Source organism: Pogoniulus pusillus, chromosome 1 (assembly GCF_015220805.1).
Source record: "Pogoniulus pusillus isolate bPogPus1 chromosome 1, bPogPus1.pri, whole genome shotgun sequence".
Taxonomy (NCBI): domain Eukaryota; kingdom Metazoa; phylum Chordata; class Aves; order Piciformes; family Lybiidae; genus Pogoniulus; species Pogoniulus pusillus.
In genome coordinates this window covers 1,775,683-1,789,340 of record NC_087264.1, presented here as the reverse complement: position 1 = coordinate 1,789,340, position 13,658 = coordinate 1,775,683, and the positions used below count along the sequence as shown (strand labels likewise).

Here is a 13,658-nt window from a genome sequence, read left to right as displayed (position 1 = left end):
CCCCGAGGCAGAGCAGAGGGAGAGGGTGGGTGGTGCAGCAGGCAGCAGCTCTTCCCACCCCGCCGCACCTTGCAGACCTCGCACCGAGGGCTAAAGAACAGACGAACCAGGTGCACAGCTGCCCCAGCCAAGCACGGCTCCCACAGCCCTCACCCGGGGTTTGCAGGGCAAAAGGCAACCCATGGCGAGCCCGTGGGAAGGTGGCAGCAGCTCCTCTTGCCCTGAGCCAAAGATGTCAGTGGGTCCAGCTGCAACGATGGGGCCCAGAGTCCATCGCTGTCCTGAGGAGCAGAGAAAAAACAATAGTGCCAAGCAAGGGAAAGAGAAGGGATGCAGAGGAGGAGAAGGCACAACTGCTGCAGTCCACTGGGCTCCAGGCTAAATGGCTGCTGCTCCACTCAGTTCCCAGGACGTGAGCACAGCTGCTGGGGTGTCCAGGGTACTTCCCAGACTTCCACACTGGGCACAAGAAAGGCTGTAACTGGAGACTGGAATGCAACACGGCAGGAAGGAAACGTGTGCCAAGAACTACTGGAATAGATGCCACACTCAGCTCCCAGAGCTCGAGGAACTGCTGTTTATCTGCACTCCTGACACAAAGGTTCTCAATCCTCCTCTGAAAGCACCAACTCGCACCTCAGAACCACGATGCCAGAGGCTGCAGAGCAAAGATCCCTTTTCAAAGGGAACAACTCCATATGCAGCAGGCAGCAAAGCTTCCAGCACACCCCTGAACCAAGGCAGCAGCACCTTCATCCTGATGGACCCACACTTCATCCTCAAGCACACAGGGCACAGGCAAAGGGCTGACCCAGGAGATGAGAAGCAGAACTCGGACCACAGTCCTTAGTTTGCTGGTTTTACACACCTAGCACCAGCTTCCTAATGAGCACAGGTGGCAGGGAAAGGAAAGGCTGGAATTTGGGAATGTTACAGCAATGAGTTCTCCCACTAATAAGGTTCATTTCAATCCTAGACTCAACCAGGTTGGAAGAGACCTCCAAGCTCAGCCAGCCCAACCTAGCACCCAGCCCTGGCCAATCAACCAGACCATGGCACCAAGTGCCCCAGCCAGCCTTGGCTGCAACACCTCCAGCCACACAGACTCCACCACCTCCCTGGGCAGCCCATTCCAATGCCAATCACTCTCTCTGACAACAACTTCCTAACAACATCCAGCCTAGACCTGCCCTGGCACAGCTTCAGGCTGTGTCCCCTTCTTCTGTTGCTGCTTGCCTGGCAGCAGAGCCCAACCCCACCTGGCTACAGCCTCCCTGCAGGCAGCTGCAGACAGCAATGAGCTCTGCCCTGAGCCTCCTCTGCTGCAGGCTGCACACCCCCAGCTCCCTCAGCCCCTCCTCACAGGGCTCTGCTCCAGGCCCCTCCCCAGCCTTGCTGCCCTTCTCCAAACACCTTCCAGCACCTCAACATCTCTCCTGAATTCAGGAGCCCAGAACTGGACACAGCACTGCAGGTCTGTCCTGACCAGTATTGAGTGCAAGGGAAGATTAACCTCCCTTGTGCTACTCGAACTGGGAAGCCCAGAACTGGACCCAGCACTCTGGGTGTGCCCTGACCAGTGTTTCCTCTAAAGTCAGACCAGTTTTCTGTAGGTAGAACACTGCAAGCCCAGAGCAGACCACAGCCCCGAACTCCTGCCGCGGCTGTGTTTGGGGGCAGTTTAGTTTTGGTTGAGAAGAGACAGGCTGGGCAGGCAGATTTAGAATGCACAGTTTTTATTTAAGTAGAAAAGAAAAAAAAAAAAAGGAAAGAAGAAAAGAAGCAGAGAGGAAGGTAAGGTAGACAGGAGCTTTTCATATTCTGACTATACAATAATATTCTTCTCTTTTTTTTTTTCCCCCCTCCTCTCCTTTTTTTTTTTCCATCTGCTGCCACACCAACTAGAATGGGTCTGTTCTAGTCTTAATCTTAGGGTTGTCCAGTTAAGTCTTTGAAGAAGTTGCCCTTTACCTCTTTTAGAGTTTCTTCTCAGAAACATTCATATATTATACAGGATATACAGATTCTTGAAACAAGACACTTAAAAACCACTCACGACGATAGCCGCAACACTACCATAGCTGCATTGTAGGGATTACCTTGCTCAGCCAGCTGCAGGCTCTCTATGTACAGTTAGGGGGCTCCTCTTAGAGTGTTATTTACACAGAGATGGACTAAAAGCTACCTTGGGATCTAAAAGGTAAAGGCTCTCGTGTTGAAGGATGTGCAGTTTCGTAGCCCTGTGGACAGGGGAGGGGAGGATCAATCGAACAAACAAAACCACGAACAAAAAACCGAACCAAAACAACAACGAAACAAAAAAGAAACCCAAACCAAACCACCCACGACAATTATATACACTGTAAACAGCACAAGGCATGAGAATGCTCCTCCTGGCCCCCAGCACCGGAGCAGGAGAGTGTATGTGCACTAATACTCCTCCTCTGCGTCGGCTCCCGCTCCCCTGCTCTTCTTGTGGAGGGCACGGTTGAAGGTGTGGCAGGCGGGAACCCAGTGATTGTCATGGAGGCCCAGCTTGCAGCCCGGGATGCCCTTCTGCGAGCGGTGGCAGCACATCCAGTAGCCAGGCCCGTAGGGCAGAGCCTGGCAGTAGGGCTTGGGGTGCCAGCGGCACAGCGACACGTCCCCCTTGACGTACTTCTTCTTGCACTGCTTGCAGGGGTCCTCCCTGTAGCGGGGGTCGCGGACCCAGCGTGAGTCCGCCGGCCTGATGTTGTAGTACTCGATGATGAACTTGAAGTAGTAGCAAGTGCATTTTAGGGCCACCAGGCTCCTGGTGGGGAGCAAGGCGAAGATCTTCACGATGATGTGGTGAGGCAAGAAGGCCATGTACTGCTGAGGCTCCAGCAGCTGCTGGATCTTGAACCTGGTCTCCAGGAAGTCGTGCGACACCTGCCGCTTCAGGCAGGAGGCGTCGAGCGCTGGCGCAGCTCCCTCTGCCGCAGGCACGGCAAGGGCGGACGGCTCTGCAGGGACAGCGCCCCTCACGCACGGCCTGTCAGGTGCCCAAGCATCCTCATCCTCATTTTGGACTGCTTTTCCTGGCTTTTCTTGGGTACTTCCCCGCAGCAGCTGTGGGTCGTGAGAGGCAGGCTGGTCGGCCTGGAGGAAAAACAGCCTCCCCGGGAGGGGGTCTTCGCTGGAGCTGGAGAGCTTCTCCTTCCTGCAGCCCTTCTCGGTTTTGGTGACTGCTATACTGATGCATAAGGGCTCCTTCCTGGCAGGGTGCAGCCCCTGCTTCGGGAAGAGGACAGGCTCCTTCGGCGTACAATCAGCAGCCGCGTTCTTGCTCTGCGAGGGAGCCGGCGGCAGCCTGGCAGCAGCCGGGCAGGCAGGCGGCAGAGGTCTGGGAGGCTCGAGGTGGGTTTCAGAATCACTCCTGCCAGCCGCGATGGCCAGCACTGCATGAGCCAGTCCCGCACGCACATCCCCCACCCGCGGATCCAGCGCAGGGGGAAAAGGCTGCCGGGCAGAGGCAGCGCCGTCCCACGGCTCGCTGTCACCCAGAGGGCCGCACCGCCCTCCGTATCCAGCCTCGGCTACCCCTGCCTCCTCCGAGCCATCTCCGGGCGCCAAGACCCCCGAGGACACCTTGCCCACCTCGCCCTCCGGCTGGGTGCCGCTGGCCAGGAGCACCCTGCCGACGTTCCTGCGGAAGCTGTTGTTCCGAGAGAGGCTGCCGCCTGCCTCCCGCTCGCTCTGCCGCTTCAGGCACTCCGACTCCAGCCTGGCCACCATGTCCAGCACACGCACAGGCTCGCCCTGCTGCTGCTCGCCCACGCCGCAGGGTGCCCTCTCGGCGCACAGCTCGCCCGCCCCGGCGGCGGCGGCGGCGGCGAAGGGGTCTGCGCCGGGCAGCGCACCCCTGGGCTGAGCGCTCAGGCGGGTGGTGGAGGCGGGCGCGCAGGTCTTGGCGCAGTCCACCAGCAGAGCGCTGGCTCGCTGCTCCAGGAAGGCTACCATCTCTATCACCGAGAGGGACCGGCCCGCCAACACGCTCTCGCCGCCGTCGTTCGCGTAGTGCACCGAGCAGTGCTCGATGCCACAGGCAAAAGGCTCCGGCTGGGAGCAGCGGGAGCTCACCTCCCTCATTCGCTCCAGCTGGATTTTGGCTTTTTTGAGGTCTACCGATTTTTTCCTGCGCTTGGCTGTCCTCCCGTCGATGTCCCAGCTGCTCTTGATCTTCATGGAGCCCGGCCGGCCCCCGCCCCCCTGCTGGGCAGCGAAGAAGGCGATCTTCTCCTTGGTGTTGCCAGGTTTCACTACAGCCCAGACATCCAGAGGCCCTTCCCCTTCTTCTCCCTGGTGGATGGTTGCAGACAGGGCGTTCTTCTTCTCCCTTGCACTCGGACCATCTGCCGGACCCTTCCCATTCATATTGCACATAGTATTTGGATAAATAATCCCCAGCAGCCTTTCAGATGGAGTCACGAGGGAGGGTTTGGGGAAAACGCTCAGTTTGGTGCAGGGGTTGCTGTAGTCTTCTCCCTGTGTTGATCTCTGGTGGCTCAGAGGTGGGCCCCTCAGGGAGTCCTGGCTCAGCTCTGGAGATCGCTCTTTCTTCTGCAACTTGAGATATGGCTTTAAGTGCATACCAGAAACCCTGGAGAAACAGAGGGGGAAGAAGTTAGAGCTGCTAATTACTCCCCTCTGAAATGAGAGAAGGTGGTCCAAAGTAGGCACTAAGATGCCTCCTACTCTACACTGAGCAGCCCACACCTCAAAAGGAAGCACTAAGATGCCTCCTACTCTACACTGAGCAGCCCACACCTCAAAAGGAAGCACTAAAATGCCTCCTGCTCTACACTGAGCAGCCCACACCTCAAAAGGAAGCACTAAGATGCCTCCTGCTCTACACTGAGCAGCCCACACCTCAAAAGGAAGCACTAAGATGCCTCCTGCTCTACACTGAGCAGCCCACACCTCAAAAGGAAGCACTAAGATGCCTCCTGCTCTACATGGAGCAGCTCACACCTCAAAAGGAAGCACCTGAGAAAGGAAAAGCAGCAAGCAGGCTGCAACCTCGACCCTTGGAGAACTTCCTGCAATGGGATGCTGATCTTAAGGACAGCAGAGATCTGTTAGAGAAATCCATTTCCAGGGAGTTGCAAGGAGAAATCTGAGTGCTGAAGTACTACCTGTTGTACAAATGCAGCTGGAGGTTCATCATGGGGCTAGAGCCACTCTGCTGTGCCTTTGGCTCTTAATCCAGTTGTAAGGCACATGTGGGCTCAAGGTTTAACCAACATTAGCTTCTCCTTATGTATGCTCTTCAGTTATGATTCAAAAAGACATACTACTGCTGCTGCTTTTCAGGAAATAAAGTACAGTTAAAGCTGAAAACAAAAATCATAGAATCAACCAGGCTGGAAGAGACCTGCAGGCTCATCCACTCCAGCCTAGCACCCAGCCCTGGCCAAGCAACCAGACCATGGCACTAAGTGCCCCAGACAGGCTTGGCTTCAGCACCTCCAGGCACAGAGACTCCACCACCTCCCTGGGCAGCCCATTCCAATGCCAATCACTCTCTCTGACAACAACTTCCTAACAACATCCAGCCTAGACCTGCCCTGGCACAGCTTGAGGCTGTGTCCCCTTCTTCTCTTGCCGCTTGCCTGGCAGCAGAGCCCAACCTCACCTGGCTACAGCCTCCCTGCAGGCAGCTGCAGACAGCAATGAGCTCTGCCCTGAGCCTCCTCTGCTGCAGGCTGCACACCCCCAGCTCCCTCAGCCCCTCCTCATAGGGTTTGTGTTCCAGGCCCCTCCCCAGCCTTGCTGCCCTTCTCTCAACACCTTCCAGCACCTCAACATCTCTCTTGAATGGAGGAGCCCAGAACTGGACACAGCACTCAAGGTGTGGCCTGAGCAGTGCTGAGCACAGGGGCACAAGAACCTCCCTTGTCCTGCTGCCCACACTGCTCCTGAGCCAGCCCAGGATGCCACTGGCTCTGCTGCCCACCTGGGCACACTGCTGCCTCAGCTTCAGCCTACTATCCATCAGCACCCCCAGCTTCTTCTCTGCCTGACTGCCCTCCAGACACTCTGTCCCCGTCCTGTAGCACTGCTTGGGGTTGTTGTGGCCAAAGTGCAGAGCCCTTGGATGCTGGTGGCACCAGAACAGGAGCACTGCTCCTGTGGCATCCCAGGCACTCAACTCTGTTCTGCCACACCTGTGCAGTCATCTTCCAACTCAAAGCTCAGAGATGCAGCAAGTCAGGGCACTGCCAGGCAGGGTGCAACTAGCAAGAGACTCGATGCTCTTCTCCCAGGACACACAGGCACACTGCAGCACTAACTACAGACTGTTTCCATGGCAATCTCTGAATGGTTACACTTAAAAGGCCTGGTTTTTGCAACAGGGATAATCCATGCTCGCTGGTTTAAGAGCAGCAAGGCCAATGCCACCATTTCCCATGGCCTGATGTGGCCACACTGAGACACTGGATGTTGAATTTGGTATTGCATTTCTAGCCTAAAAAGGTCTTTCACTTACAAACCTACCAAGTGGGATAAATTTATAGCCCTAACACATGATAGGTCTGTATCAGACACATGGAGTCAGAAGCCAGCTGGGTTCTGTCCCGCTGTGCCACAGTGCCATCAGGACACACACCTACCTCCAGATGCCCTCCAGTACACTACACAGGGCACCTATGGGGTTGGCACAGAAGGAGAGAAGAAGTCAGCTCACTCACCCCCTCATGCAGACCTACCAAAGCACACAGGAAGGCTGTAAGGAGGTGGCCAGAACCAAGAATGCACATGGACATACCACTGGAATGCAGTTTGGGGACCTTCCAGACAGCCCCACAGATCAGCCAGGGCTGTTGACCCTCCAAAGTAACTGATGACACAACACAGAGCTGAGCCAGAGAGCTCCAGACCCAGCCAAGGGAAGGCTTTGAAACCAAGATACTCCACTTCCAGCTGCTTAACACCACACAGGAGTGCAGGAGGGCAACAGCTCAGCCTGTCCTGCCCAAGCAGAGGAAGCCTCCTGCTCTAGAAGCAGCTATGCTGCTTAACCATTGCTTTCCCCTCAGCTTTGGTTCCTCTCCTTCTGGCCCTAGTGGTAAGAGTAGTGAGGGGATGGGTGACAAATGCAGGCAGAGAGGTTTTGAGGAGGTACATCGGGAGGGAGTGCTTAGTTCACCTTCCTACATGTGTGCATGAAGCCTAGGGGACCCCTCTGGTCCTCTGCAGTGCTTTGAAGGCCAGAGTGAGACACTGGAAACAAGCCAGTCTTATCCAGGGGCTGCATCCAAAGCAGTGTGGCCAGCAGGTTCAGAGCTGAGTCTCCTCCCCTGTTCTGCTCTGGTGAGACTCCATGTGCAGTGCTGGGTCCAGCTCTGTCAGCACACAAGAACATGGACTTGTTGAAGCAGGGCCAGAGGAGTCCACAGCAATGAGGGGAGGGCTGGAACCCCTCTGCTGTGAAGTCAGGCTGACAGAGTCAAGGCTGTTCAGCTTGGAGAAGGCACCCAGATGACCTTCTTGTGGCCTTTCAGTGCTTAAAAGAGGGCCTAGAGGAAAGCTAGAGGAGAACATTTCACAAGAGCATGCAGTGATAGGACAAGGAGTAATGGCTTTAAACAAAGAATGGAGATTTAGATTAGATGCAAAGTGCTGAGGGCTGTGAAACACTGTCCCAGGTTGCCCAGAGAGGTAAAAGCTGCCCCATTCCTAGAAACCTTGCAGGTCAGGTTCAACAGGGCTTTGAGCAACCTGCTCTAGTGGAAGATGTCCCTTTCTATTGAGGGGCATTGAAACCAGGTGATCTAGAACGTCCCCTCCAACCCAAACCAGTCTATGATTCTACCTTCTCTCCCCTCTTGATTTTACAGGAGGATCATGACCTCACTCCTGCAGTCAGTGCTAAACCCATCTGCACTTCTCCTACACACTGTGGGGGCAGGAGAGCTCTCATTATTGCAGGTACACCTACCTAGTCCTGGGTTAATGCTCTCCTCATGCCTTCTGCATGCTAATTCCAGCTCTTACTGGAATTGGGTCACCTCCCAGTTTAGTCTCCTCTGCAAAATGCAACCAAGAAATTTTGTTTGCCTTCTCAGTTGGATGCTAAAAACGAAAATAATCTGATAAAAATAGACTGTCAGGGAGCTGCAACAGAGGAGTGAAGAGAGAATGGGAAATCAAAGCTGCTGTAGTCTGCTTCAGCCTCGTTTTCCATAGACTCTGCCTCATCTCGGTGGCACTTCACAATTAAACAGGGTCAGGCCACCAGAGAATCACAGAATCAGCCAGGTTGGAAGAGACCTCCAAGATCATCCAGTCCAACCTAACACCCAGTCCCATCCAATGTGCTCAGGCCAGAGCCCAGCCCAGAGGAGCAGCAAAACCACTGCAGCAAGCTGTTGCTGCAGGAAACTGCCTGCAGCTCTCCCTTCCCCATCTGGAAAGGGCATTTTGGAGCCATTCTTTGCAAGATGAGCGAAAGAAAAGCTCTGATGGCTGCCTGACAGTGTGCCCTGGGGAGAAGAGGTGAGCAGGATTAGCTCCACAGCTCTGCACGCTGAAACCTCAGGAGCCAGGAGCAGCAGATCAGATTTCACCCCCGAGTTTCCATGCCAGGGTGTTTGAAAGATGAGCTGAATGTGTTTTCAAAAGGCTTTCTTCAAGCAGGTTTCAGGAATCCAGCAGGACAATCAGTCCAACACCCTTCATTAAGAGAAGCTCCAGATGAAGGTGAGACCAGGTATTACACGACCAAAAACAGGACCCAACTGGTTACCCCAACATGCTTAGAGGACATGTTTAGCCAGCAAAGTTGGTTCAGCTGCTCCCAGCTATTTCTGCTCTATGGAGAAAGACAAAAGGGTAGAGTTATGCCTCACCTACTCTGGATTTCTGGTTTCAGGTTGTATTTCCTCCTGTGTTTCAGTTAGTCTCTGGCTCAGCCAACAATACCACTTAAGGCTGAAAAGTTGTGATTTACATAACAAAATTACACCTCAGTCAGAAGTTTTGCTGCCAGCACTGTGGTTGAATTCAGCCTTCAGTTCAGGGCACTGGTTTAATGCCTCCAGATTGAAAGCAAACCTTTGGTTAATGATTTTGGGGAGCTATAAAGAGCACTGCCAACTCCACCTGACCAGCTGCCACCCAGCTCTTCCCAGGAGCTTCTGTGTTAAAATGCAGGTCAGGAACAGACCTTCACCCCCAAGTGTCACTTGGGGAAAAAAACCACCCCTACTCCAGACACTTTGCTGTGAACATCAAGAAGTTGTTTTACACAAACAGAGCTTCTCTCCTGCACGTCAGCAGCACATTTCATCTCCAGCTCCCAGAATCAGAACAAGCAAAAATTGCTTTGAAGATGAACCAGCTCCCAGTCCCCACCCACAGACAACCTCATTTCAGCAACACTTCAGTGCTGGCAAGCAGAGGACTGTGGCAGCTACAGGTAGGTTTGGAAATATTTAAAACTGTTTTAAGAAGTAGCTGTTCCAGCAGTGAGGTCAGTGACAGTCCCAGGTTCACAGGATGTTAGGGGTTGGAAGGGACCTGAGAAGATCACCCAGCCCAACCCCCCTGCCAGAGCAGGACCACACAACCTAGTACAGATCACACAGGAACACATCCAGACAGGCCTGGAAAGGCTCCAGAGAAGGAGACTCCACAGCCTCTCTGGGCAGCCTGTGCCAGGGCTCTGGGACCCTTACAGGAAAGAAGTTCCCCACTGTGTTGAGCTGGAACCTCCTGTGCTGCAGCTTACACCCATTGCTGCTTGTCCTATCCCAGGGAGCAGGGAGCAGAGCCTGTCCCCCCCCCTCCTGACCCCCAGCCCTCAGATCTTTATAAGCATTTATTAAACCTCCTCAGTCTTCTCTTCTCCAGACTAAGCAGCCCCAGGGCCCTCATCCTCTCCTCATCAAGCAGTGCCCTCATCATCAAATCCCTCCACTGGATCCTCTCCAGCAGATCCCTGTCCCTCTTCAACTGGGGAGCTCAAAACTGAAGGCAGTGTTCAAGATGAGGTCTCAGCAGGGCAGAGTAGAGGGGCAGGAGAACCTCCCTGGATCTGCTGGACACACTCATGCATAATAATTATATATGAAATTATTATACATTATTACACAGTGTCCTACAACACTTACTTCCAGAACAACCCCCTTTGCTTTGCTCCTCCCTTCCAAGTTATCAGGCTTTCTAATTTTATCTTGAGAGACAATGACTGATCAGAAGTTCATGAAGGTTTGCAGACCCAAAAGTGCTGTTTGGAATCACTGATAGAATCCTAGAATCAAGCAGGTTGAAAGAGAGCTCCAAGCTCATCCACTCCAACCTAGCAACCAGCCCTGGCCAAGCAACCAGACCATGGCACTAAGTGCCTCAGCCAGGCTTGGCTTCAACACCTCCAGCCACACAGACTCCACCACCTCCCTGGGCAGCCCATTCCAATGCCAATCACTCTCTCTGACAACAACTTCCTCCTCACACCCAGCCTAGACCTCCCCTGGCACAGCTTCAGGCTGTGTCTCCTACTCTTGCTGCTTGCCTGGCAGCAGAGCCCAATCCCACCTAGCTGCAGCCTCCCTTCAGGTAGCTGTAGAGAGCAATGAGCTCTGCCCTGAGCCTCGAGCTGACAGGAGATAACTCTGGCAGGAATGCTCAGCAGTGAACCAAGCAGCAGAGCTGCCTTGACACTATTATTCCATTCTTAAACTGATGAAATAAGAGAGCCAGGTTTGTGTTTGGTGGGTTTTTTTTTGTCCTCCCTGCTCTCTAATCAGCCATGTCTGAAAAACAGGATACTTAACACCCTCTGGAATCTCACTGCTGCTCTTACAATTCATAACTAGTTTGTTCCCACTGTGGCTTTATCCAGCCAGCTGCCACACAGCACTGATATAAGCAAGTAGAAATATATGTCTTCATGCATGCACACCCCCCTCCTCTCCCTGCTGAAGGGAAGGCCCATAAGCTATTCCTGTGCCAAGCTGCCCAGAATCTGTCTGCCTCTTTTTGTATTTATAGATCATCTAAGTCACAGCAGTCTCCAAAAGTGTTTTATTTGCTTTTGTGCTGTGGTGGGTTAGGAACTTTCCCTCCCCCAACACACTATTGAGATTTACCAGACCAGCTGTGCTACCTTGAGGCTAACTGGAATATTTTAGTGACAAAAGATAGATGCTAGGCTGTGAAAAGAAGACAGAGGTGATGCCTGCTTCACTCACAGGCTTGCTGAGATGTAGAAAAGCAAGAACACAAAACACAGATAAGGCAGAGCAGGAGAGTCAGAGCAAGGCAGAGCAGGAGAGTCAATCTGTGCGTGTCTCCTGCAGTTGGTGCTCTGGGCTGCTTTTGTGTATCTAATCCTTCTGCTTTCTAACCCCCTTGATGATCCTCCAACCTCACCTTGCATGCAAGGCAAACCCTGGGATAAGGCAGAGGGGTGAAAAGAAGGTGGAAAGGTGTTTGGGAGCCCCTCCTGGGGACTCTGGTTTCTGGGAGGGCTGTTAGAATAGAATAAAATCAAGCAGGTTGGAAGAGAGCTCCAAGCTCAGCCAGCCCAACCTAGCACCCAGCCCTGGCCAAGCAACCAGGCCATGGCACTAAGTGCCCCAGCCAGGCTTGGCTGCAACACCTCCAGCCACACAGACTCCACCACCTCCCTGGGCAGCCCATTCCAATGCCAATCACTCTCTCTGACAACAACTTCCTCCCCTGGCACAACTCCAGGCTGTGTCCTCTTCTTCTGTTGCTGCTTGCCTGGCAGCAGAGCCCAACCCCACCTGGCTACAGCCTCCCTGCAGGGAGCTGTGAACAGCAAGCCCAACTCTCAACCCAACACCACCATGCCCTGGAGTGTCACACCCACACCTTCTCAGGACCAGCTCCAGGGACGGTGACACCACCTCCCCAGGCAGCCTGTTCCAATGCCTGACCATTGTTTCAGTGAAGAAATTTTTCCTAACATCCAATCTGGCCTGTGAAGACAAAAGACTTCCTCTGTCCAGCCAGAACAACAACAAAAGGCTGATGAGCTCCAGCAGCACACTCACAGTGCAAGTTTTCTGGGTAAAGCACCGGAAGGCTTTAGCAAGGTGAAAATTTCAATCCAAACCCCAAAGTTTCCTGTGGATTTCTTTCTGTAAACACAAACTCCAGTCCACAGAAGTTCCTAGCATTGCTGACTGCACACACAGTGCCAACTACAACTCTGAAAAAAACCCTCAGGACATACTAACAGAAGCCAGGAAAAAAAGAAAATGAAGAACAAAAACCCAAGAACAATAAAAATCCACACCAAGCATAACCTCTGGCAAAGCATTCCTCCTCCCTGGCATCCCACTTCTCTGTCTCTGCAAAGGACACTGTCAATTACAGAATGCAAGTTGAACTCTGGTCAGCCACTTGTTATTTCTGGAAGGACCTAGGTGGGTCCTTTGGGCTCAGTCTCCAGTGCCATTTCCATCCCCTTCGCAGCGCCAGGGCAAGGCAAAGCAGACTGATAGCTGCTTCAAAGGCATTCCATGGATTCTGCCGGGGCGGGAAAGTCCCAGGCCAGCAGTTGGGGTGGAAGAGGCTTTGCTACTCACTGGAGCTTGTTCTGGCATGTGGCAAGTGTCCAGGCCTGGAGAAAGGCGAGCTGGGAAGCACAATGCTGCAGACCGGGGCGGGTTGGACTACAGCAGCTGCGGAAGCAGCCCACTTCTAGAGAACCCACTCCCTTGGCTCGTGTGAAAGCAAATGCTCCTGACCCACCTCCCAGTGCCTGCAACACTGCTCCTGCCTCCATCTGAGAGCCACTGTGGTCTGCCTCAGGCTCCAAAGGTGAAGAGAAGGTACCTGACTGCTGAAGCAGTGCCCTTCACTTGAGCTGCCAGCACGGAGGCAAGCAGGAACAAGCCAAAGACATAGAGCAGAGCGGACTCAAGAGAGCTGAGGAGCTAAAAGTAGACACCTAACTCTGAATGCTGGATGCCTCCTCTGCTCGCTCACCCACATCAGGCATGCAAATAACCTGACTCTGGAGAAGATGACACAGGAGCAGCTACAAAATCTGGCATGCACAGAAATCCATCATTGTCACCAAGCAGAGGTTTCAGGCCATAGACTGGACAAAGACCGACATGCAGACTACTCCAGGCTGAAGACTCCCACCCACGAGTAAGTTTTGAAGACATGAAGTAAACACACAGACCTAAAGGTGAGAAGAATAAAGCACAGCAGCCTCAGCTATTGCCTGAGTTCTCCTCAGGAAGAAGTGCCATTGCTTTGCCACTCCTTTGTGCAAAAGCACTTACCGTGAAGTGCATGACTGAGAAGCAGTTCTTTATGAAGCTCAACCCCATGCTGCCTGCTTCCCAACCACACCACAGATGACACAGACATGCCATAAAGCAGAAGGGAACAAAATGAACTGAACTGTTTAGTCAGCTTAGAGCTGCCCCAGAAACATGCAGCACAAAGAGGACACATGCCTATGATGGAGGCTAAAGTGAGAAGAAACAAAGTCCTGCGTCCACTTCTGCACTGCCCAGTTCAAGAGAGACAAGGAACTACTGGATGAAGTCCAATGAAGGACTACAAAGATAAAGAGGAGCTTGGAATATGTTTTCTGTGAGGAAAGGTTGAGAGATCTGGGACTGTTCAGCCTGGGGAAGTGCTGG

The 13,658-nt window shown here is 53.4% G+C and overlaps 1 protein-coding gene across 5 annotated transcripts in view; it reads right to left on the bottom strand.

The window, feature by feature from the left end:
• Positions 1-1,719: 1,719 nt before the first annotated feature.
• Positions 1,720-13,658, bottom strand: part of FBXO34 (F-box protein 34) — a 61,408-nt gene continuing 49,469 nt past the window's right edge. For 4 of the 5 annotated variants that reach the window (XM_064147347.1, XM_064147611.1, XM_064147431.1 and 1 more), the window contains one exon: positions 1,720-4,624. In XM_064147347.1, coding sequence (XP_064003417.1) covers positions 2,431-4,624 — 2,194 coding nt within the window. In that variant the 3' untranslated portion in view covers positions 1,720-2,430. Of the gene's footprint in view, positions 4,625-7,966; positions 8,039-13,658 lie in introns of those variants that run through there. The other variant, XM_064147697.1, reaches the window with a different exon arrangement.